The following is a 24,415-nucleotide window of genomic DNA, read 5'->3' as shown; positions in this document are numbered from 1 at the left end:
CTAGCTCCCTGCAGGCAGAAAGGGTGTCAGGGAGCAGGGAGACCAGCGCAGCCCCGCGGCTGGCAGGGCACCCCAAAGGGGTGTCCCGTCCAAAGTGGGACAGACCCGACACCCCCATCCCCAGCTGGCTGCCCTCACCCCAGGGAGCAGGCCCTTGCAAACAGTGGTGGGACCCCAGGGGTGGGGAAGGGGCCCAAAGGGTGGGCACAGGACCATGGCCGGGCTGCCGGGGACGTCCGCGCACGCACCTCGCACGGTGAGCTGGGCCTTGGAGCGGGCCTGGCCGAGGCTGACCTTCACCACGCCACTCATGCCGGCGGCCGTCGGGCACAGCATCAGCCGGTGCACCCTGCCCTGGCTCTCCATCCTCACGTGCGCGCTGGCCCGCAGCACCTCCCCGTTGAGGCTCCACTGGGGAGCCCAGGGCAGCGCACCCGACACCTCGCACTCGAACCGGGCCTCGGCCGGGGCGACCACCTCCACGCTCTGCAGCCCCCGCAGCACCTGGATCCCCTCCGCTGCAAGGCACGGCAGCATGGTCAGGGCCCGGCCAGCCCGTGACCCCGTCCAGTGGCTGCCGTCCGTGGCCCCCGCACCGGCTCCGCTCCCCACGGCTCACCCTCCACGAGGAGGCGTGCGGTGGAGCGGTCGTCGAAGGCGTCGCAGGTGTACGAGTCCTCGTCCTCAGGGCCCACGTGGTGGATGATCAGGGTGCGGTAGCAGTCCAGGTTGCAGATCTCGTACTTGTCGCCAGCGAAGATCTCGGTGTTCCCACGGAACCAGCGCACGCGGCCCCGGGCATGCGACACCGTGCACTCCAGCGTGGCCTTGTGCCGCGCCAGCACCGTCTTGTCCCGCAGTGGCTTCACGATCCGGATGGGCAGCGCTGGTGTGTGGGCAGGGGACCGTGAGCATCACCAGGAGGGCACACTTCACCCACACCACTCTGCTGGAGACCCAGCTCCCAGCAGCGCCAGGGATCCCGTGAGCAGACCCCATCATCGCCCCCCACGCCCCAGTGCTCAGCGCCCAGCCACGGACCCCAGTGTGCCCCCAGCCGGTTACCTTCCACCCGCAGGTTTGCCTCTGAGACGGCCGTCTTGGCCACAAAGCGGATGAGACCTGCGTCCTCAGGGCGCACGCCGCAGATGAGCAGGAAATGCTTGGTCCCTGCCGAGGGAGATGCGGGGTGAGGGGGACGGAGAAGGGGCACACACAAGGGGGGGGCAGGGGGCCCTGCTTTGCCCACCCAGCCCTACAGCCATTGCCAAACAAACTCCTCTCTCTGCCTTGGCTTTGCTTGAATTCACCCCTTCCCAGCCTCGAAACCGCATGAGTTAGCAGAGCCGGATCAGGGCAGCACCAGCCTCTGCCCATTGCTCGTGCCCATTGCTCGAGCCAGGCAAGCAGGGACCAAGGGCAGCTGCAGCCGTGGGGGGATGCAGGACAGCTTGCTGCCCCGGGAGCAGTGCTGCACCCTGGACCACCGCGGACCTCGCACTCGCATGCCAGCAGCACACTCACCTTCTTGCCGTATTTTCACCGTGCTGGTGACCTTGATTTTCTCGCCGTCCCGGAACCACTCGCCCTTCACGTCCCCGTGCGATGCCTCACACGTGAAGACGGCGTTCTCATTCTCCTGCACGCAGGCATCCTGCAGCTCCTGCACGATGCGGACCTGGCGCTCTGCAGGACAGGGGCAGGGGGGTGGGTGCTGCGCCGTGCGGGGCCCGGGGTGCGGTCGGGGGCCCAGCCCGTGGCTCCCATGCACGGAGATGACGGGATGACCAGCTCGGGGTGACGGGGAAAGGAGGGTCAGCAAGAGGCTGTGCAACCTGGGAGCAGGCAGGAGAGGAGAGTCCCGGCCTGTGGGTCCCAGGGAGCAGTGAAGGGGAAGGGGGGGCACTGGCAGAGGCAAGCACATCTGGAAAGACACAGCTGTACCAGCCAGAGGCTGCTGGGACCCCCATGGGGTCCCTTTGCACCCACCCTGGCACCCCCGAGCGCTGTCTGCCCCACCATACCATGGACATGCAGGGTGGCGGAGGCCTGGCAGTCGCCCGCGTCGCAGGTGTAGACGCCGGCGTCGGCCAGCTCGCAGTGGCTGAGCTGCAGGAGACGGCGCCGGCCCACCGAGTAGATACGGCAGTGGGGCCCTGGTCGCAGCTCCGTCCCGTCCTGCCCCGGAGAGCACATGGTCAGGGGGTGCTGGGGGCAGCACCCCCACTGCTGCGCCCCACACGTCTCCCGGCAGCCCCCCATGGGCTGGGCCAGGCGCTGCCGAGCCTGGAGGGGGCAGGGGCGAGCCCTCACCTTGTACCACTTCACCTCCGCGGTGGGGCGAGACAGCTCACACTCGAAGCTGGCAGCCCCCATCTCCGGGACCCCCAGGTCCCGCAGGACCTTCACCATAGTGACGGGCGGCTCTGAGGGGAGAGGACACAGGGCGGAAAGGTTCGGCAGCGAAAGACCCTGGCTCGGGGCTGTGGGGGCAGCGAGCTGTGCCAAGGGTGTCTCAACGTGGGGCAAGGGCTGCGCTTCTCAGGGCGCTGCTGGGGCTGCACCCCCCCCCCCGAGCCCCTCTGTACCCCGCACGAGCAGGCGGGCGCTGCAACGCAGGGTGTCAGCAGTGAAGGCGACAGTGCCCGAGTCCTCCAGCGTGAGCCGCTGCAGCGTGAGGCTGTGCGCGCAGCCCGCGGCGCTGATCTGGCACGTGCCGCTGGGCTTCACCCGGATGCCATCCCGCGTCCAGACGCCAGGCACGCCAGCGTGAGACAGCTCCAGGTGGAAGGTGGCTGTCTCCTTCTCAAAGGTCTCCACGTCTGCTAGCCGGGTCCGGATTGACACCTTCCGCGCTGCAAGGGATGGGGACCTGTGTCCACCACTGGGGCCTGCTCCCCTACCACAGAGGCCCCCAGGTCCCCAGTTTTGCTGCTGGAGGGATGCCCCAGATTCGTCTCTCTACGCCAGGCTCCTGCTCCCACCGCTGCCCTCCCGCTGCCCACCCTTGGCCCCATGCACACCTCCCTCTTCCATCACCCCCACCAGCCAGATGCCCAGCTCTGCCCCATCTCCCCTCTCTGCGCAGTGCCTCTCTTTCGGCAGACTCGTGCCTTGCAGCCCCCGTCCCCCCCAGCCCTCGTGGACGGCCCCAGCGCAGCCGTGGTGCCAGTGCCGAGCCAGTACCGCGCAGATACTCACGCTCGACGCACAGCTTGGCCTGCGTGCGGTCGTGCAGGCTCTCGCAGCGGTAGGTGCCGCGGTCGGAGGGGCTGAGGCTGCGGATGGTGAGGGTGCGCCGGCGCCCCGACTCCTGCAGCTCATACTTGCCGCCTGGCTGGAGGATGACACCCTGCTTCATCCACTGCACCTCGGCGGCCTCGTGGCTCACCTCCACCTCCAGGCACACGTCCTGCTGCTCCTCCGCGGCCACGTCCTGCAGCCGCCGCACGAACAGCACCTGCGCCTCTGCGAGGCCCGTGCGCAGCGTCACCGGCTGGCCCCAGCCGACTCTGGGCCACTGCGACGGGCCACCACGCGCTGGGCCCCGCTGGCCCAGCCGGCTCCTTCCCCACTCACCTTGCACGCTCAGCCGGGCAGCGCTCACCAGCCCCTCGGCGTTGGCCGTCACGGTGGCCACGTCGGCCAGCTGGCACTGCCGGATGGTGAGGCTGTGACACAGCCCCATTCTCGCCACCACCAGCCGCTCGCAGGGGGCCACAGCCTGGCCGTTGAGCTGCCACGTCAGGGCCACGTCCTCAGGGGACACCACGCACTTGAAGGTGGCGTCCTCCCCCTCCAGCACCGTCAGGCTGTGCAGCTCCATGATGATCTCCACCACCCTGGGGACTGCAGCGGGGGCATGAGGGTGCATGGACCCGGCACCGGCAATGCCCTGTGCTGCGGGGTCACTGAGCATTGCTGCAAGCCCTGCCATCGCTGGGCACCGGGCACCCTCCCCACCATCCCATCCCCTCTCCGCCCCACGGGACAGGGCTGGCCCTGGAGCAGGCAGGTCCCTGGCACAGGGCCCCTCGTCTGGGGCTCACCCTGCACCGTCAGCGTTGCCAGCGTCCGGTCATCGTTGGACTCGCAGGAGTATTCGCCGGCGTCTTCGGGCCCCACGTTGCTCAGCACCAGCGAGCGCTCTCGCCCCTCCACCTTGATCTCCCACCGGGCGCTGGGGGCCAGCTCGCGCCCGTCCTTCAGCCACACCACGTCGCCCTTGGCCTTGCACAGCTCGCACCACAGCACCACCGTCTCGCCCTCGTGCACGTGCATATCCGCCAGGCCCCGCAGGAACTTCACCAGCAGCTCTGCGACACGGCCAAGGCCCATGTGTCGGCACGCACTGCCACGTGCCGGGGGCGTCCCGGGCGCTGCGTCCCTCCTGCAGCCTGGCCCCCCCCCAGCACTCACCTTTAACGCTCACGTCAAACTGCATCTGGTCGTGGCGGGAGAGGCAGGTGTAGACGCCGGCGTCCTCCTTGCTCACGTTGCTCAGCACGAGGCTGTGCACGCGGCCCTCGCGCCGCAGCTCGCAGCGCTCGCCGGCCGCCACGGGCTGCCGCGGCCCCAGCCACGTGACGGGCGCTGGCTCTTTGGACACGATGGCGGAGAGCACGGCGCTGCCACCCTCCAGCACCAGCAGCTTCTCCGGCTGCTGCTGCTTGTTCATGAACAGCACGGGCGCCTCTGGGGCAGGGCAGAGCCGGGGTCAGCCGTGCCGGGGAGGCATGGGCGCGCGGGCGAGGGGCACGAAGCATCCCGGCAGGTCCTGCCCCCCAGCATGGGACGTCCCCGCCGGGCTCACCTTTCACATGCAGTGTGAAATGCACCTCGTCGTCGCCGGCGTCGCAGAGGAAGACCCCGCTGTCGCCCAGCTCCGTCTGCTTGATGGTGAGGCTGCGCGCGGGGCCCTCGCTGCACACCAGCAGCCGCCCGCCCGAGCGCAGCACCCGCCCGTCCTTGAGCCACTGCACCGCCGCCGTCTCCGGGGACAGCCGGGCCACCAGCGTCACGCTGTCCCCCTCCAGCACCTCCACAGGGCTCTGGGCCTCCTCCTTGTTCACAACGCGCACGGGCTGGGCTGGGGCGCGGGGGACACGGGCAGGACTCAGCAGCGTCCCCGCAGCACCGGGCACCGCAGGGACGGGGCAGCCGGGCTGGCGGCGGGGACTGCTGCAAGCAGGGGGCAGCGACGCCGTCCGCGAGCCGCCACGGGGCTGGCTGTGGGGCAGGGGCAACGGCTGCAGGTGCCTCTAGGTTGCATGGGTGACAGTGGGACCAGCTGTGGGGCTGGCTCTGGGTCGCCATGGGACAGGAGCGCAGGCTGGCTGGGCCCAGCAGCTCAGGGTGCCCATGGGGAAGGGGCCCCGGCAGGGATGCTGGCTGAGCCCGTCCCTCCTCCATCCCTCCCGGCACAAGGAGCTCAGCTGCGGGGTGTGGGACCACCGCTTTTGGCCTCGCTGGGGAGCTGGGACACCTGCCCGCGCCAGGCGCGCTCCCGTCCCGCACAGCCCTTTATCCCCCTCTGATAAAGGGCTGGGCCGAGCTCGGCCCTTGGCAGCCGAAGCAGGAGGAGAGGCGCCTGGGAGCCAGCCAAGGATAAATTTAGCCTGGGGGAGGCAGGAGGTATGTGTCTCGCCACGAGCCTGACAGGCCCCTTCCTTGCCGACAGCTCCTGCGGGACGGGGCTGCGTCTCGGGGCAGCCCTGGGCTCGCGTCCCTCCCGCCGCCAGCGGCACCGCAGCGGCGTCCCCTCCCCGTGCCTGCGCTGGGACGCAGCAGCTGCTCAGCTACAGCAAGATCAGGCTAAGTCACAAGAGAGGAGACCGTGCGCACGTGGCGGGCTGGACGGAGCCGCCGGGGCATCTGGGGCTCTGGCATGGTCCCACCGTGCCAGGGGTCCCCACAGAAAGCCCCAGCCCCAGCAAGGGGAGGGCAGCCCCGAGGGCAGCCCCAGCGCCACCCGCTCCCTGGGTGCCGAGCTCCTGCCCTCTCACCCGCCACCTCCACGGTCGTCACCATGCGGTCGCTGGCAGCATCGCAGGTGTAGGACCCTGCGTCACCAGGCTGCACCCCGAGGACGGTGAGCTTCCGGAGCAACCCCCGGGCCTCAACCCGGACCCGCTCGCTGGGCTGCACCTCCTGGCCATCCCGGAGCCAGCGCACAGTGGCATCGGGCCGGGACAGCTTGCAGGCCAGCACCAGGTCTTCCCCAGCTACCAGGCAGCGATGCTCCACGGCGCCCGTGTTCCCCACGATGGTCACCGGCGGCTCTGGGGGCCAAAGAGGGCTGTCATTGCAGGAGCAGCAGCCCATGCCACCGCGCTGGGTACAGTCCGGCAGCACCGGGCACAAGCTACCTGGCCCAGGGGTGCAGGGAGGGGAGCCCTTGGGCTGGGGGTGCCCCGCAAGCCAGCCCCTGTTTTGGGGGCAAAACAGGGACAAACCCTGCCTCGCAGAGCAAGACAACTCTTGGCTTCACCCCTGACCTGCCAGGGCCAGCTCTGGCTGCAGGATAATATTGCAGGGCTAGCGGGATAGAAAATACCACATCTTTTCCTGTTGCTGCCCATCCCAGTCCCTTTCCTCTGCCAGGTACCCTGTGCACCCACGGGTGGTCCCGCTGCAATGGCTGGATCCTTTCTGGATCTTTTCCAGCTGCAGCTGGGCAGTGCACGGATTTCCACAGAGCTGCCAGGCAGGTGCAGTCAGCTCAGAGAGGGTCACAGAGCTCCCCGTCCCACCCCTGCATGCACCACTCTGCATTTACTGAAACCCAGTCCAGCCCTGCGCGTCCCATGCATCAGCTGGGGACCTCCGGAGCCTCTTCGGCTCCAGGCAGGCAGCGAGGAGAGTGCCGCTCACCTTCCACGGTGACACAGAAGATGATGCTGTCATCGCGGGTGTCGCAGAGGTACTCCCCCGCATCCCTGCGCGTTGCACCCAGGACAACGAGCGAGCGGCGCGCCCCGTCCTCCTCCAGCCACACGCGCCCTGTGTCCTGCAGCTTCTCCCCGTCCTTGTACCACTTCACCTCCCCGTGGGCGTGTGAGAGGTGCACCTCCAGCACCAGGTCCTCCAGGGCCCGGCAGTGCCGGCGGGTCGGCAGAGTGTCCCTCTCCAGTATCCTGACTAGCGGGTCTGGCAGCACCAGACGGCAGCAGAGCTGCCGTTAACTGCGTGCTTGGGAGTCCCTTGTGCAAGGTTTGGCTCCGGGGAAGAGCCATCCCATGGAGACCGGTCCACAGGGCTGCCTCCCAGCACTGTCCATGGCAAAGAAGCTAACAGGACCCTGCAGCTCCCAGCCCAGTGTCCCCTTCTCCAAGGTCTCTGGGTCTGCACCCCAGGCACCCACCCCCTAGGCTCTTCCCCAGCCCCTCGCTCACCCGACACTTGGATGGTGAAGGTCACTGCATCCTCGATGGTGTCGCAGACGTATTTTCCAGAGTGCTCCACTCGGGCGGCGGGGATGAGCAGGCGCCGGTGGGCGCCCTCCTCCTCCAGCACCAGGCTGCCCCCTGCCTCCAGCCTGACGCCGTCCTTGGCCCAGCACACGGGCGCATCCGCACGGGACAACTCGCAGGCCAGCATCACCGTCTCCCCCGGGGAGGCCTTCACGACAGGGGGAGGTCTCTGTGGCTGCAGGATCTTCACCGGCAGCTCTGCAAGGAGAGTGTGGGAGCGTGGCCCCTGTGCAAAGAAGCACAGGGACAACGCAGCCTGGGAGACGCCTCTGCTGTCAGCCCTGGGCAAGTACTGAAGTGGGTGGCACAGAGCCATGCAACCAGGAGGTAGGCACCCAGGAGACCACTCAGGCAGCAGGCCATGAGCTTCTGTCGGGGTGCCCACGAGATGTGTTACCATGGGGGGACAGAGGGAACAGAGAGGCTGTGGAAAGTCCTGTATGGGGCATGCACAGCGCAAAGGCTGTGGGAGCCAGCAGGGACCACATCCCACCTGAGCGCAGGATCCTTCGCTGCACACTGCAGGCAGGTGCCTGCTGTTTGGACAGGGATGCAAGAGGCACAGCGCTTAGTCTCTGCATTTTCCTGTTGCCAAAAGGGACGTAGAAAAGAGCGAGCAGCAGCTCCACCCCCAGCCAGGGAGCAGCCAGAGTGAGTCCCTCCATCCAGGCTGGGAAAGCCCTTGAGGCTGGGACCCCCATCAGTGGGGCCTGGATCCCAGCTTACCTGACACCTGGACGTCGAAGGAGACGGCCTCATCCCTGCTCTCGCAGATGTACTCGCCCGCATCCTCCACGCTGGCCTTCAGGATGACGAGGCGGCGCTGGGCCCCCTCTGTCAGCAGCAGCAGGTTGTTGCTCTCGTCCACCTCCAGCCCATCCTTGAACCAGCGCACAGGAGCATCCGGCACAGACAGCTCGCACTGCAGCTCTACACGTGCCAGGGCCAGCACTGGCAGTGCCAGCGAGCGCTGCAGCGGGTGCAGGATCCTCACCCGCGGCTCTGACGGGGACGCAGAGGATGGGAGTGAGACCTGCTCTCCGCCCTGCCCTTGGGCTCTGCTGCCCCCAACATTCCTGTCACCTGTCCTGCACCGCTGCAGGACCAGGAGTGCTGTAGCTTTGCAAAAACCCACCATGAAGCCGGACCACAGAGGGGTGCCCCAGGGTGCACCGTGAGAAACGCTCGTCCCATTAGGCAGGGTAATGTGATAGATCCTGGAGCAGGGACCCAGCTGGCGGCTCCAGTGGCACTGAGCCACCTACTCACCCAGAAGGGGCAGAGAACTGCTCGAGGGCAGTGTCGGAGCCCAGCAGGGCAGGAGGTGGGTGCACTCGCACACCCCCTGGACACTGGCTTGCAACATAGCCACAAATGCTCCCCTGTGACAGTGAGAGCAGGGAGGCAGCGCTGGGGACCACATGGAGCAGAGCAGGGGCAGCGCTGACCTTCCCAGCAGGACCTCCCGGCCACGTCACCAACCTGCCACCGTGACACTGTAGGAGGCAGAAGCGTCTCCGGCATCGCAGACGAACTCCCCCGCRTCCTGCGGCTGGGCGCAGGGCAGCACCAGCCGGCACTGCGGCCCCTCGCGCTCCAGCACCAGGCTCTCGCCCGCCTCCACCTCCAGCCCGTCCTTGTACCAGCACACTGGGGCGTCCGCACGGGACAGCTCGCACCACAGCACCACGCGCTCCTGGGCCGCGTAGGCGTGGGGGGCGTCCTCGTTGGAGCTGACGATCCGCACCGGCGGCTCTGGGGGGGGACACGCAGGGCTCTGCTGTGACGCCAGGGAGGTGGGTGACCCTGAAGCTGTCTCTCAGCACAGTCCGTGAGGACATGCACCCAGGCACGACTCACCGCTCACGGTCACCACGAAGCTCACAGCAGCATCTCCGGCCTCGCAGGTGTACGTCCCTGCTTCTGATGGCCCCGCCGAGCTGATGAGCAGCCTCCGCGTGCATTCTTCCGACTGGATGGCGAGGGCCTTGGCCGGGACCACCGCCTCCCCGTCCTTGAGCCAGTGGACAGGGGCGCCCGGCGGGGACACCTCACACTCCAGGAGCAGCGGCTGCCCCGCCAGCAGCATCCGGCAGCGCTGAGCCTCGGGCACCGGGGTGATGTGGGCCTGCAGGGCTGAGAGGACCGAGATCCCTTGTCACTTGGCCACCGACCTGCCTGCCCTGCTGTGCGCCATGCACGGGCACCGGGCCAGCGCCGTCTCAGCCCTGCAGCGCTCACCCATGCAGGAGATGGGCGAGGGAGCACCAGAGGGAGCCCCGGGCAGGCGGCATGGCCACACAGGACTGCGCCCAGCCCTCAGGCGGAGCAGGGTGCAGCGGGGCAGCGCGGGGCCGCCTGGGAGGAGGTGGCGGGGCAGACCGTGCTGCCAGTGCTTCAGGATGTGGCCCAGGGAGCAGGGGAGGAGAGGGACAGCAGGGAGGCAGGGACGCTCTGCAGGAGCTGCGGCCGGGGAGGCAAGGGGGAAGGTGAGGGCAGGGGCACAGGGGGAGAGGGATGCTGTTGCAGGGCAGCACCGACCTGCCACCGTGACGTTGTAGAAGACGGAGTCGCCCCCAGCATCGCAGACGAACTCCCCCGCGTCCTGCGGCTGGGCGCAGGGCAGCACCAGCCGGCACTGCGGCCCCTCGCGCTCCAGCACCAGGCTCTCGCCCGCCTCCACCTCCAGCCCGTCCTTGTACCAGCACACTGGGGCGTCCGCACGGGACAGCTCGCACCACAGCACCACGCGCTCCTGGGCCGCGTAGGCGTGGGGGGCGTCCTCGTTGGAGCTGACGATCCGCACCGGCGGCTCTGGGAGGGAGAGAGGTGGGCTGAGCTGCAATGCAAAATCCATAACTGGTGCCTGTAGTGGTCAGACCCCAGCATGGCACAGTGGCTTCACAGATTCATTGATTTTTAAGCCTAAAAAAACACCACCTAATCTAGGTCTTGTGAAACACCAGCTGTTGGGCTGCCCTGACCCATCTGTGCCAGGGAGCTCCCTTGCCTCACACCCTGTCTGGGTGCCAGCATGGGGAAGCATCTTGCTTTGAGTCTCACCATAAATCACCACATTGTGTCAAACCTCAGCAAGCCCTCACTCCCCGTGTGGGTGCCCTGAGGGAGGCAGAGGGCGATGAAGCAAGTAGGAAAGCAAAAAGCCACAGGACCATTCACAGGTGTGCAGAGTGCCAGCACGCCCAGGAGCCTGTGCATGGCCCTTGTGGCTTCCCTTCTAGGGGAAGCTCACACTCCTTCGACTGTCTCCCCAGCCTCCGTTTGGAAGACTGTTGGGTCCCGGCCTGCATCATGCCCCATGCTGTTGTCTCAATTCGGAGCTTTGCATTTGCTCACTCTGCAGTGCAGGCACACAACTCATTTGCAGCCGGCTTCCCCATCTCTCCTGCTCACTGTGACCCAGAACACCACGCTAGATTTGAGTGCAGGTTAAATGCCACAACCAACACATGTAATCCCAGCCTGTCCACAAAATGTTTGCCAGTGCTCACAACTCTCTGCTAACATGCATTAAATTCATAAAGTCCAGGAGGGGCTCCCATATAAGCATTAGATATCCAGCCCTCCTCTCCCTTGGGAGAAGGCTCAGGGGGTCAGGATGTGGTCCCTGTCTTCAGTAGCCAACACTATCTGCCTGGCCATGCACCAGCGACTGGTGGCTTCTCCCCCAACAGGCTGTAGAGGGACTGTGCGCTGGGTGCTCAGCCCAGCCCGTGGGTCCGTGCAGGCATGGGACACAGTCAAGACCAGACCTATGGAAGCAGTTGAGCCAGTGAGAGTTGAGCCAGTGAGAGTTGAGCCTGACTGAGCACCTGGCACATCCACCTGTTCTTCTCATGGCCTACCACTGCCCCGTGCTGGGCATCCAGTTCGCAAACTTCCTGCATGATTTAAGTTTCCTTCCAGTGCTCAATGCAAACACTGAACAGTGCACTACAAACCAACAGCATTTAAGAGTGGGCACCTAGCCAGTTTGTAGTGTTTAGCCTGAATCAGGTTGAGCATGTATCTGTCCAATTTATTGATCAAATGCTGCAAAGTCCCTTAAGTGGGCCTACTAAAAGCAATCAAATCAGTGAGGTACAGCTGGAGACATTAACCCTGATGCCCAAGACCTGCTTGGTGCCCTGAATCCAACACTGCAAGATGAAGACAGGCCCTTGCTACCGGCTCTCAGCATTAGGTCTCTGTCCCCCATTTCCCCTTGCCCCATGAGCAGGCTTCAGACAACTGGGTGCTTTTAAACCCCTGGGAAGCTCAGAAAAAAAGCCCATGGCTCAGCCTGCCTGAGCAAGACAGGCTGGGAGATCCAGCACAGGTACACGGAGGCAGAAATGTGCCCCTGCACATAAAAGTGTCTGATGCAATGGGCAGAGGGACAGTGCAGTTTTGGGGCAAATCCACCTCCTGCAGGGTGCCAGGAGAGCGCTGCATGGGGGAAGCCTCGGGCAAAAGCTGAGAGGGTGCAGCACGACAGGCTGTGGTGAGCCACGCTGCTCTGGCTCCAGCCCCGCCGATGGCTTCAATGGAGCCAAAATGCTCAGCAGCTGCCGGAAAACCCAAAGGCATTTGGGGATGGCCAGGCTTTAGGCAGCTGGACTTGTGCATTGCACCAGCCTGTGACAGGGATAACTCGGATGCCTTGGAGAAATCCAAGCATGCCATATCAACAGCACTGCTTTTATCTGCCAAACCTGAAATTGTGTCAGAGAAGTCCTCATTTAAGCCTTCTGTCACCCGCCGCTCACACCATGCTGCCTGGTGCTGATTATACTGTTAGCCCTTCCCTGGTGACCGAGTCCTGAGCTAACTGAGTCAGGCTCTTTACAACTCTTCAGCCTAAGTTATGCAAAGCTGCTGAGCTGAAATATTGAACTTCAGCAGATGGTGTTTCCACCCTCTTATGTTACAGATGCTGAACTTTCCACGCCTGTGCACCACCGCAGGACAGACGATGCCTCCTGTCTCTATCCAAAGCATTACGATCATTGCTGATCACCCCGGGGGGGGGGGTTACAGTCCATCCTTCCCTCTGGTGATTTTGACTCTATCATGTTAAAAGCCCTTCTTTCTTAATCTTCTTGGCAATTACTATTTCACTGATTCTTCTAGCATCTTGTGTCACTCATCACACTTTCACACTTACGTCCTCTGCGATCGCACTTCTGCACTGATCCACGTGTGAGCATTGCGGAGAGGTTTTATCACTGCGGTCACATCACCTTTTAACCACGCTGTATATCTGTCACGGGTAGCATCCCTGTGTTTGTGGAATTGTGGGTTTTGGGGCCAGCGACAGGAAGTCTTTTGGTCATTTTCGGTTTTCATTATCGTTTTCTCTTCGTGCTGCTACCCAGCAATGTTAACAACTGCTCTACAATGGGGGAAAGTCACTGCCTGATGCTGTCTGCAGTTTGCACAAAGTAAACACAACCAAATCATTGGTATCCAGGCAACCACTAATTTTTAGGTCAGCAATTAACACTGTCCATCAGAGTGATGTCCAATAGTGAGTCACCCCACACCAGGTGCCGGGCGCTCAGTGTCGGATGCTAACACCCGCTATTTTTAGGAACGCAGAGGTCTTGTTTACTGGCCATGGGAGAGGTCCAGCAAACGCCGCCCAGCATGGGGGTGCTCAGGACCCACCATCAGTGCCTGGGCATGACAGACCGATGCCCAAGGAGTGAGCTGCCCTCTTTACTGGTAAGACTTACCCAGCAAAGCCCTGCTGCTGCACAGACCCCTACCCATCTGAATCACTGATTCAGGAAAGGACATCTCTGATGTGAAGCATGAGACACTGACACTTTTCCCTTTGGCACTGGCCAGGCCAGGCTCAGCGGGCCTGCCCCATCTGCGACGCAGGACGTCAGGAGGGCAGCCACTGCCCTGCGCTGTGTGGGGTCCCTCCCGGCACTCTCCAAGAGGAGCCAGCCATCATGTCCCCATCCTTCCCACCCTGCAGAAACAGTTTGCCAAGCCCTGAAACCTCAATCCAGTCCCTAAACAGGGATCCTGCTGCCCATAGCTAATCTCCAGGGAGAGGTAAGAAGCAAAAGACAGTGGCCCCGAACTGGGTCACAGCAGAGGCAGGGTGCGAGTTACCAGGTAATGAGCGTAAATAACGTTGTCTGGAGGACCAAAGGGGCAAAGGAGATAAGTCACAGTAACACAGAAAGACAAGGAGTGAACAGGAGAGCACTGCGACAGCAGGGAGAAAGGCTGGGAATGGGCAGAAATGCAGCAGATGGGCGATAGTCCCAGGGGCTGCAGGGTGGCAGAGAGCAGCTGGACACCACAGCGGCAACAGCAGACAGACAGACAGACATGCTCCCTGTGGTCAGCACTTCCCACAGCCACTGTGTATCCTTGCACGTCCACTGAGCAGCTCATAAAGTCTTCCGCTGCACAGGCAGGGACTTACCCTGCCCTCGCAGACTGCAGCCCACGAGGAGGCACCCCGCACTGAGCGCCACAGAGAGTCCATGGAGACGTAGCCCTGTGAGCACATCGCTGACCTACAACCCACTAACCTGCCACCATGACGTTGTAGAAGACGGAGTCTCCGCCGGCATCGCAGACGAACTCCCCCGCGTCCTGCGGCTGGGCGCAGGGCAGCACCAGCCGGCACTGCGGCCCCTCGCGCTCCAGCACCAGGCTCTCGCCCGCCTCCACCTCCAGCCCGTCCTTGTACCAGCACACTGGGGCGTCCGCACGGGACAGCTCGCACCACAGCACCACGCGCTCCTGGGCCGCGTAGGCGTGGGGGGCGTCCTCGTTGGAGCTGACGATCCGCACCGGCGGCTCTGGGGGGGGACACACAGGGCTCAGCACAGGGATCTCACCGTGCAGGGCAATGGCAGCGTTCGACCCCTGCCACCAGGACCAGCATGAGTTAAGAAGAGGGGCAGGAGCACTGCTGTCGTTTCTGAGAGCAGTGCTGTGGGCTGCAGGATTTGGTTTCGGGGGCCAGGGAGGTGCATGGAGGCAGAGGCCAAGCATCTCTGCACATGGATGCTGGAGGAAGAAAGGTAAGAAAAGAGGCAGAGAAGGCATGATGGTAGCAGGAAGGGAAGAGGGGTCTCCTGGGCACATGCCTGCCCTGGGCCTGCTGCAAGGTGTGGGAAGAAGGAGCTGGGGGGGGCTTTACCAGCCCCCATCTCCCGCTCACGTGGCTACAGAAGATGGGGTCCAAGCTCCCGCACACAGTCGCCAGCTCACCAGTCACAGTCACCACGAAGCTTACGGCTTCGTCCCCGGCATCACACGTGTATATGCCGCTGTCCGAGGGACCGGCTGAGCGGACGAGCAGCCTCCGCACACAGCCCTCCGCCTGCACAGCAATAACGTCGTCCAGGGGCACCGCCTCCCCGTCCTTGAGCCAGCGGACAGGGGCGCCCGGCGGGGACACCTCGCATTCCAGGAGCACGGGCAGCCCCGCCGGCTGCTTCCGGAGGCGCTGGGCCTCCGGCACCGGGGCGATGTGGGCCTGCGGGGCTGAGAGTCATCATGGATGGGTAAGAAATGGGTCTGGGCCCTCGCTTGCCCGGGGAAGCTGGGAGAGCTCCTTGGGTCCCAGCTGGGCAGACCTCAGCACGGGCATGGGGACAGTGTGCAATATCCCCACCCTAACCCGTTGGCAGTGGGTGCTGCTGGACACCCCCAGGGTGCCCAGGGACTGTCCCTGCGCTGCTCACCACCCCGCAGCTGCTTTGCCCAGCATCACCTGGAGTTAATCCATCCCCACTGCAGGCCAGGGGTGCATGTTACATCCCTGGCCAAGACTCCGAGCTGACAGGCACAAGAGCTCCTGGGCCATTGCTGTGGTACCAGGACAGCACAACCCGATGGAGGTGTGCCTTGGCGTGAGGGCAGAGGGCTCCCAGCCAGGCCGGGCAGATAAGGAACAGCCTCGCTCCAAGCCCTGGAGGGAATTAAGTGCCCAAGGTCTGCACAACTCCTCCACGGCCCACAGCCTCAGTGCTTAGATGTGCTTTGTGCTCTGCAGGTCCAGCTCCAAGGAGCAAAGCCAGTCTCGCAGAAAGCCAGCACTCCCCGACCTTGGGCTGGGAGGCAACAGTACATCAGAAGCTGCTCATCCACCTCCTGCTCCTGAGCGGGCTCTAAGGAGGGGGTGCTGGACATGGGAAAAAGTCCAGGCATCCCACACTTTGGAAGGGGTGACTGCAATCCATGCGGCATCCTCCACCCCTGCTGCTTTCTTCCTTGCCAGACCCCAGCCCCGCTCACCTCGCACCTGCAGCGTGGCCAAGTCCCGAATGCCGCTGGACACAAAGGTGACCTGGGCCCCGCTCTCTGCCAGCCGTGCTCCCCGGATCAGCAGGGAGTGCTCCGTTTTGCAGTGCTGCACGCAATACCGGCCGTCTGTCCCCTCCTCATCACCCAGCCTCGTGCCGTTCAGAAACCAGGCGCCCCGCACCGAGGCAGAGAGCTCCAGGGAGAAGTGCGCATCCTCGCCGTCCCGCACCAGCACGTCCTGCAGGCCTCTCTCCAGGCGAGCTGCTGGGACTGGAGCAGGGCAGGACTCAGCCCCAGACAGCAATGGCATGTGCCAGCGGCCAGCAGACCCCAGGAGCGTGCTGCCTCCAGCTGCCTGCTGCCCCTACCCAGCCTCCAGAAGCATCTGGGACCCATCACCTAGGACTGTGCCAGTAGCAAAATGCCCTGCAGGTCCTGGGACCAGGCCACAGTGCCATCCCATTCTCTCCTGGGAAGAAGAGTTGCTTGGAAGTGATCTGGGATGTGTTATTTAAGTGCAATGCTCTGTGCAGGCTGGCTCACATGGGCAAGGACCACCAGCTGGGGAACCTGGAGCCAGCAGGCTGATCCTGAAGGCAGGTCAGGGGCTGGTCCAGCCCATCTCAACAGGTCCCTAAGGAAAGCCATTTCCCAGCCCAGTCTGGGAGGCCCAGAGGGGCACGAAGGAAGACCCATGGCCCGGACAGGGTTGGAGCCCTCACCGAGATGCACGGAGCCGGGGAACTCCACGGGCCCGCTCCTGCCGTACTTGTTGACAGCACAGATACGGAAACGGTAGTCCGCTTCGCAGGGCACGCTGTCACCCAGCACCTCGACCAGGCTGGCCAGGTCGGTGGTGAGGCAGTGCACCCACTCGCTGGCGCTGACTTCCTGCCGCTCCAGCACGTAGCTGCTGGGGGGGCAATGGTGCACGTCGGGCGCGGGGCACCATGTCAGCAGCGCCGCGTTGCTGTGCTCTGTGCTCATCCTGGCCGCCACGGGGGTGCTCGGAGGGTCACGCTTCACACCTGCAACCCACAGTAGGCATTTCCTTCTCAGAGACTCCAAGTGGGGGAGCGAGGCAGGGAAAGGGGTGAGTAGGGGGCTGCGCAACCTCTTCCACTGGGGATCCTCTCTCTGATGACAGAGGTTGTTCACGCTTGGAGAGCATCAGCTCAGTGGAAGCCTTGCACCAGTGTGGCATGGTGCCAAGCCTCCTGCCACAGGAGGTTGCGGACCACAAGTGAGACTGGGGCCCTGGAGTCAGGGCCCTGCTAAAAGCCTCAGTCCCCAAAAAACAATCACAGCCATCACATCCCCAGTGCGGTGGGTGCCCATCCCAGCTCTCCCCTGTGTCATCCCCTGGTGAATGGGGAGGACGGAGGACACAGGACCCCTCAGGGGCTTACACTTGACCCGGAGCTGGGAGGACGTCTGAGACTCCCCAACAGCAAAGGAGATGACGCCCGCCTCCTCCCGGGTGACATGCACCAGCACCAGGAGGTGAGTCCTGCCGAAGCTCTTCAGCACGGTGCGGGACGACTCCTGCAGCTCCTGCCCATTCCGGCTCCAGCAGATGCCCTCCACTGCCTCCCGCGTCTCCACACAGAAAGCCGCGTTCTCCCCCTCCATGACGTCCAGCTTTCGTGGCAACCTCTTTACGATCATCCCTGAGAAAAGAGCCAGGTGAGGGGTGGGGAGGGAGCGAGGGGTGGGAGAGAGGTGGAAGAGGTCTAGGAGGGGTAACAGCAGGCACATGGAAGCATGCAGGCAAAACAGTGGGAGGGCAGATGCAGGGGGCAGCAGGGAGCTGCCTGGACTGGAAGAGGGAAGGTAGAGCTAAGGGAGTTGGGCCTGCCCCCCACCTCGGACGGAGACCTCAGCGATGCTGCGCCCCTTGTCCTTCATCTGGCAGAGGTAGACGCCGTCGTCATCAGTGCGGGCGTCACGGATGGTCAAGCGCCGCACCACACCTTGCTCCTCCATGACGTACTTGTGGCTGGGCTGGAGCTCCTTGTCCTCCAGGTACCATGCAGTGGGGATGTTCTCCAGCGGCACATGGCACTCCAGCACAGCGTCCTCCCGCTCCTGCACCTCCACGTCCGCCAGCTGCACCTGGAAGCGCATGCGGTGCTCTGGAGCCAAGAGAGAGATGGGTGCTGAGGAGCGCACGGGGCCGGCACCCACACCACCGCCACTCTGCCTCGCGCCAGCTCTCGCTGTCCCTTGGCCCTTTGTGCAAGGCTCTGCCAGCTTGCAAATAACACCAAACCCTGGTATTAACACCAAACCAAATCCTGGGTGGGAGGCATGTGGCACGGCTAGCACCCAGACCCCTGCTCTCAGCTCCTCTCCCCGCAAGCCCCAGGCAGGCCGGCAGCACTGTGTCCCCGGCCAGGCCCTTCATTATATTTAATTGCCAAACAGCACTGCAAAAGCCCCCGCTGCGTGTGATGGGCACTGCCCCTGCGAAGCGATATCCCCAGAACGGAGGGAAGCACAGCACAGGTCAGCAAAGCCAGATGATGCCAGCAGCGTCTCAGCAGCACATTTTCGGGGTCGCAGAAGCGTGCAGGGCAGCATGCAGGTGTCTCGGCGAAGGGGGCACAGGCAGCCCAGCACGTGGGGTGGGTGCGCGGCCCGCGGGCGGGCTGCGAGCGGGGCAGTGCCAGGTGCTGTGTCACCCTCAGCGAGGGGCCGGCCCAGTGTCCCCGGCTGGCAGCGCAGCCCTGTGCAGGCTTTGCCAGAGGGACGGGGCTGTCGCCAGCACAGACACTTGGCGCTGTGCCCTGCAAGGCTCCCAGCCAAGGCCACTCTGCACTTACAGGGGAATTTGTCACCAGCACATCGCGCCCCCTCCCTGCTCACGGCCTGGCACACCCAGCCCTCCAGAAGCGCCACCCCTCTGCTCACAGCGAGAGAGGGGCATGGGGGGGACAAACGCAGGAGCTGCCAGCCCCGGGGGCAGCCCACGGCTGCTGCTGGCCCCACCGCAGCAGGCACCAGAGGCCCCCAGCCCACAGGCGCCTTTGCGCCCCCAGATCCGCCCCGAGCCCCTGGGAAGGGAGCCCAGCAGCGCTTGCCCAGGCCACATGTCCGCCCTGACATGCACATGCACACGCAGATGCAGATGCACCCCTGCTAGACCAGCGGCCCTAAAAGCCCCCGCCAGCATCCAGCAGCCCCCCGCACTCCCAGTGGCTCGTGGGACATGCTACCTACCCTTCACCTGGAGCTGCACAGCGCTGAGGGTCTGGCCGGCCGTGTTGGACGCGGTGCAGATGTACAGCCCCTGGTCCTGGGGCTTGCAGTACAGCACCTTGAGGATGAAGTAGCCCTCCCTGTCCTCATAGACGAGGTGCCTGCGCCCCGGGGTGACGGGCTTCCCGTCCTTCTTCCAGGTGATCTCCGGCTTGGGCTTGCCGGTCACGTAGCAGCGAAACTTGGCATGCTTTCCCGCGCTCACAGCAAACGCCTTGGCGCCCGGCACACCAGCGGGCACCTCGCCTTTGGGAAGCGCCCAGGCCTCGGGCACGGAGCTCTGGACCGCGGTGTGCCAGTGGCGCTGCTGCCGCTCCCCCGGCTGCTCCAGACCATTCCCAGGGGACCCATGGGATTGCTCGTCCGGCAGTCCCGGCGCCAGGGGCTCAACCAGGAGCACGGCCGCGGCCAGGGCTTCCTGGGAACCGCTCCGTGCCCGGCACACGTAGACCCCCCCATCCGGGGGCCGAGCGCTGAACAGCTTCAGGAAATGCCAGTCCTCAGGCTCCTTCCCCACTGAGAAGTGGCTGCTCTCAAAGAGGTCGGAGAGCTTGTGCCCATCCTTCTCCCAGTGCAGCGCTGGGCAGGGCTGCCCTGACACCCTGCAGGTGAACATCACGTCCTCCCCCCGGCACACCCGCATCGACGAAGGCCTGACCAGGAAGACGGGTGGCTTGTTCTCAGGGCCTCCCTCCTCCTGGGGCTCCCCAGCCTCCACTTTGAGCGTGGCAGCGGCATAGGTCTCGCCAACGTTGTTCTTGGCCTTGCAGACGTAGAGCCCGCTGTCCTCCGGGGTCACTCGGGAGACCAGCAGGCTGTACACGTTGCCCTTGGCCTCCACGTGGAAGCGGCCCGACGGCTCGATCGGGGTCCTGTCCTTCTCCCAGAGGATGCTGGGGCGGGGGTCGCCCGCGATCTGGCACGTCAGGACGGCGTCAGCACCGTTTTGCACGGTGAAAGTGCGCGGGTAGGCCAGGAACCTGGGCGCTCCCCCAAACCCGTCCATCCCGGCCTCTCTGGCGTCACAGCAGGCGGCTCAGTGGGGCAGCAACTGGGATCATCAACCTGGAGCGATGCACGGACAGACCGGGGCTGGGGCGAGGCTTCAGCACTGGGGTGGGCACCTCCAGGAGGCACCCCTGCACCCAGCGAGCCGGGCAGGAGCACTGCATCACCTCCCCGCCCTCCGAGCACCCGGCCCCACTGGGCTGCAGGGATACAGGCTGCCTGAAGCCCTCCCTGGGGGCTGCAGGGGCCTGAGCCACGATGCAAGCACCCCACGACCATGCAGTTTTCCTGACTCGGCGCTTCCCTGGATATGCTCCAGCCTCAGCCCAAATCACCCATTTCTCCGCCCAACAGCAATGGGAAAGGTGGCAAAAGGCAACCCTTCATACCCCGAGGGGCCAAGGTGCATATAGCCCAGGCTGCATGTGCATGCAGATGGGACTCCCAGCTCCGGGAGCACAGGGCCCCTGGCTGGATGGGGCATGGGAGTGAAGGCAGCTCCTTGCTGGGCCTGAGGGGTGCTGGGGACGGGGACGGGAAGAGGCAGGAAGGACCCCAGCCCCGGCCCGTCCCCACCCGCGGGGCATTCCTGCAGTATCGGGTGGTGGCAGAGCCGCATTCCTGCAGCATCTGGGCTGGCTCAGGCACAGGTGCTGATAAGGGGCTGCCATGGGAGGGGAGGGGGGGGCCATCCAGCCGGATCCGGGCGCTTCCTCCCTGGCTCAGCGGGACAGGGAAGCAGGGCTCCCTGTGCCCTGGGGGGCTCCCTCCAGAGCGCCCTGCCCGGGGCAAAGAGGGGCTCCCCACAGAGAGGAGGTCCCCGCTCTCCCCAAGGCAGGATCCCCCACCCCAGCCATTAGGTATCCAAAGTCATAACTCCAAATGAAATCAGTCACTCGAGCCCCGGGGGTGCAGAGGGAATGCCGTAGGGACTGATACTGCTGCCGGGCGGCCAAGGCACTGCCTCCATCCCCAGCCCTGCGGGTAACCGTGTCCATCGTCACAGGCCGGAGAGGGGCAGGGTGGTCGGTGCCTCCCCGGGCAAGCACACACCCTGGCCTCTGCCCCAACCACTGGGGGCAGAGGCGTCTCTGCCTTGCTTGGGCAGAGCAGAACATGGGGAGAGAGAGAAGCCAAGATACTGCCTGAGTGAGCAAGCAGGGGTGGGTGGGAGGGGGCCAGTCCGCAAGAAGCAGGAGGGACCAGGGCCAGCTTCTCCTCCCGAACCCTGCAGGAACATTCATTCAGAGATGCGTCCCCAGCCAGATGTTCCTCCAGACCCACGGGCTACCCCAACAGCCATTCCACAGACAGGCACAGCCCCAATGGCTCGGCCACTCCACTCCTCCCCTCCAGCTGCCCCCTCGTCCCCCCAATCACCCTGTCCCGCACAGCCCCCATGCTGCCGTCCCCCGCCCCATGCACGCACCTCACTCCTTCGCCTCTTCCCTGCGTCTCCCAGCACTGGCACCCTGCTCCTGCTGCCTCCCCCAGCTCCGCTCCTGGACGTCAACATGCAGGGACCAAACGTTACAAATGCCTGCAGCTGCTGTCCCCAAAAATACCCTCTGATGACACATGGGGCTGATAAGACTGAGCCTGCTCCATTCAGTGCCTTGGCGGGGAAGGGCTGACCTATGTATAGCGCCCCAGCAGGAGAGCGGCCGGCCTGGAGCGAGAGGCAATGCTTGACCTCCAGGGCTCCGGCATACAGCAGACTCAATGGTGCCACGGTGTGGGGTCAGCCTGCAGCAGGAGGAAACATGCTGTGTGGGACCCAGGCCGGACGGGGATGGGACGTGCCGCACAGGACATGCTGCATGGGACATACTGCATGGGAGGGGATGTGCCACAGGGGATGCACTGCATGGGATGCCAGGCTACAGCAGGATGGGACAGGCCATATGGGATGCACTGCATGGGGACTCCAGGCTGCTGTGGGGTGGGATGTGCCGCATGGGATGCCAGGCTGCAGCAGGATGGGATGTGCCACACAGGATGCACCGCATGGGACACTGGGCTACTGCTGCAGGAGTGGGGTGGCACAGAGGCTGCACCCCACCATGCAGACATCCAGGACTCCTGGATGCAGGACTCCTGGCACTTCCCTGCAGGCAGCCACAGGAAGATGCAGGGCAGGGTGCACTGAGTCCACTCGCAGCCACCTCCCATCCAGCAGCTCCAGCCCCCAGGAGCAAGTCTGCAGCCAGGCAGTCCAAAGGGCACCATGGGCTCCTTCTCCTGGTGCTACTGCAGGGTCTCCAGCTGGCTCAGCTCTGCCTCACCTCTTCCTCCTACACCTCCACCCTAGGCTGGCCCAGCCTTTCCCTGGTCACTGCCTGTCCCAGGCTGCATGGGGCCCTCTTCCCATCCCTTCTGCTTTGCATTGCAGGACCTTGCCAGCTTCCTCCTGCCCACCACAGGGCTGCCCTGGAGATGCCACAGCTCCCCCCAACCCCAGTCCATCCTTTCCTGGGCTCCCTCCTCACGTCCCTGCTCCCCTGTGACTGTGGGGTGTCCCAGACATCTCCAGCATGAGGATGCCCAGCCTGCCACCCCCAATGTCCCTCCCCACACCAGGGCCTTGCAGGGCTCTGGACCATATCAGGTGCCTGCCCAGGTCTCACCAGCAGCCACAGCCACCACCACCTCCCCATCCCCCCAGAAGCCCTGAACCCACAGCTCCCCCACTCCGCTCCAGTGTGGGGACACCCCACACCAGCAGCTGCCACGCTCGCCCCAGGGTGCCCCTCCATCCACACTGGCGCAGCAACGTCTTCACGGCAGCACCCTGCCTGCAGCCTGGCCTCCCCCAGCCCCACGTACCCACTGCCCCCAGCAGCATCGCCCCGCACCCCCTTCCCCAGGCGCCTTCCCCCCCAGACCACACTGTCCTTGCAGTCCTTGCATTCCAGACGTCTCAGCGCTTTCGCTGCCCAGAGATAATATTCACGGCGAGCAGACGTTTGCGTCAGTGTCAGATACGTCTCAATGCCACTGTGCCCCAGGCAGCACGCAGCGGGCAGACGGACTGGGCTTGCAGGCAGGCGCCCACGGCAGAGCCCCCCAAGCAGCCAGCCCGCCGCATGCCCCAAGGCCATGCTGCTCCTCCTGCACCTGCTGCCTGCCCTGCTGCCCCCCGCCACCCTGGCCGGCTGCACCGGCGCTGGCGCTGACCGGCAGCTCATCTTGGCCAAGGTCCGTGCACGGGTGCTGGAGCATCTGAGCCCCCCTGCACCCCAGGAGGGGCCCCGGCAGGAAGGGAGGAGGCTGCATCGGAGAGACGTCCTGGAGACCCCAGAAGTCCCACACGAAGAGCTGGAGGACACCTCCCAGGTGATCCTCTTCCCTTCCACAGGTGAGGAGCCCCTGTGGGGATGGAGAGGGCAGAAAGGCTAAGCTGGAATGGGGGTCAGGGCACCGGGGATGCAGCAGGACTGGGATGCTAGTGTGGGACAGAAGGAGAAGAGGAAGCAGGAAAGCCAGGCTGGGATGTGGGGATGGCTGAGACGTGATGGAGAGCCGTGAGGCAGAAGGGGAAGGAAGGCAGGGTAGGCAGATCAGCCCAGGATGCTGGCAGGGAGAGGGGCAGAGGGCAGGTGAGGGGCACAAGAGGCAGGCAAGGGTGCCGAGAGCCGGACAGGCTGGGGACCGGCTGAGCCAGGTAGCATGCAGAGAGATGGGGATGGATGAGGAGCAGGCAGGGCAGGATGCCAGGGGACAAGGGCAGGACACTAGGGGATGGGGACAGGATGGAAAGGGATGGGGACAGGATAGTAGGGGAGGACACGGTAGCACTGACGGATCAGCCCAGGGTGCAGAGGGACACGGCTGGCCTCCTGCCGGGGCTCAGCTTGCCCCAACCCCAGGGAGCTGCTCACTGCCCAGCCCTGGCTGCTCCCCCGGGCCGGGGCAGGTTTTGCTGCTTGCCTGGGAGCAGGAGGCAGAACAGCCTCCCCGATGGGGCAGCAACCCACACTGGGCACGCTGGGACCCCCTCTCTGCCCCACGCCCCGTGGGAGCCTCAGGCAAGCCTCTGCCTGGCTTCAGTCCTTCTCTGCAGCCCGCAGGGTGAGACTGAGCCGCTCCGAAAGCTGCCGGGGCCCCGCTCCCCCACATCCCCCAGGGAGACGGGGATCCACCGCCTGAACGCCCTCGAGGCGCAGGACGTGCTGCCCCCAGCGCCGACCCTGCCCGCGCGCCCTTGTCATCCAGCCCCCAGCTCCCAGCCACGGGCGCTTCGCCCCGTCTGCCCGAGCGCGCTCGCAGCCCGCGAGGCTGGGAAGCTCCAGCCGCGGAGGGGCCAAACCCCGCCGCGAGGCCGCGGGCAGCCGAGCGCTCTGCAAGGGCCGGCGGCGCCCGCACGGCTCGGGGCGCGGCAGGGCCCAGCG

The 24,415-nt window shown here is 65.0% G+C and overlaps 2 protein-coding genes across 2 annotated transcripts in view; one reads left to right on the top strand and one right to left on the bottom strand.

The window, feature by feature from the left end:
* Positions 1-20,022, bottom strand: OBSL1 (obscurin like 1). Its single transcript, XM_026077943.1, has 26 exons — positions 18,978-20,022; positions 17,621-17,890; positions 17,165-17,425; positions 16,478-16,783; positions 15,747-16,025; positions 14,718-14,993; positions 14,030-14,302; positions 10,014-10,286; positions 8,955-9,227; positions 8,199-8,474; positions 7,395-7,670; positions 6,874-7,149; positions 6,006-6,287; positions 4,814-5,089; positions 4,420-4,695; positions 4,050-4,316; positions 3,580-3,849; positions 3,202-3,468; positions 2,589-2,855; positions 2,314-2,426; positions 2,025-2,178; positions 1,525-1,686; positions 1,066-1,170; positions 620-886; positions 249-518; positions 1-8 (listed from the first exon to the last, which is right to left on the bottom strand). Exons 1-26 carry the CDS (start codon positions 20,020-20,022, stop codon positions 1-3), a joined length of 7,068 nt encoding a protein of 2,355 aa, XP_025933728.1.
* Positions 20,023-23,015: 2,993 nt separating this feature from the next.
* INHA (inhibin subunit alpha) overlaps positions 23,016-24,415 on the top strand; it is a 2,531-nt gene continuing 1,131 nt past the window's right edge. Inside the window, exon 1 of the mRNA XM_026077966.1 lies at positions 23,016-23,382. Coding sequence (XP_025933751.1) covers positions 23,016-23,382 — 367 coding nt within the window. The remainder of the gene's footprint in view (positions 23,383-24,415) is intronic.

The sequence above is a fragment of the Apteryx rowi genome, unplaced genomic scaffold (assembly GCF_003343035.1).
Source record: "Apteryx rowi isolate R43461 unplaced genomic scaffold, aptRow1 scaffold_47, whole genome shotgun sequence".
NCBI classification, from domain to species: domain Eukaryota; kingdom Metazoa; phylum Chordata; class Aves; order Apterygiformes; family Apterygidae; genus Apteryx; species Apteryx rowi.
This window is presented reverse-complemented; position numbering and strand designations above follow the sequence as displayed.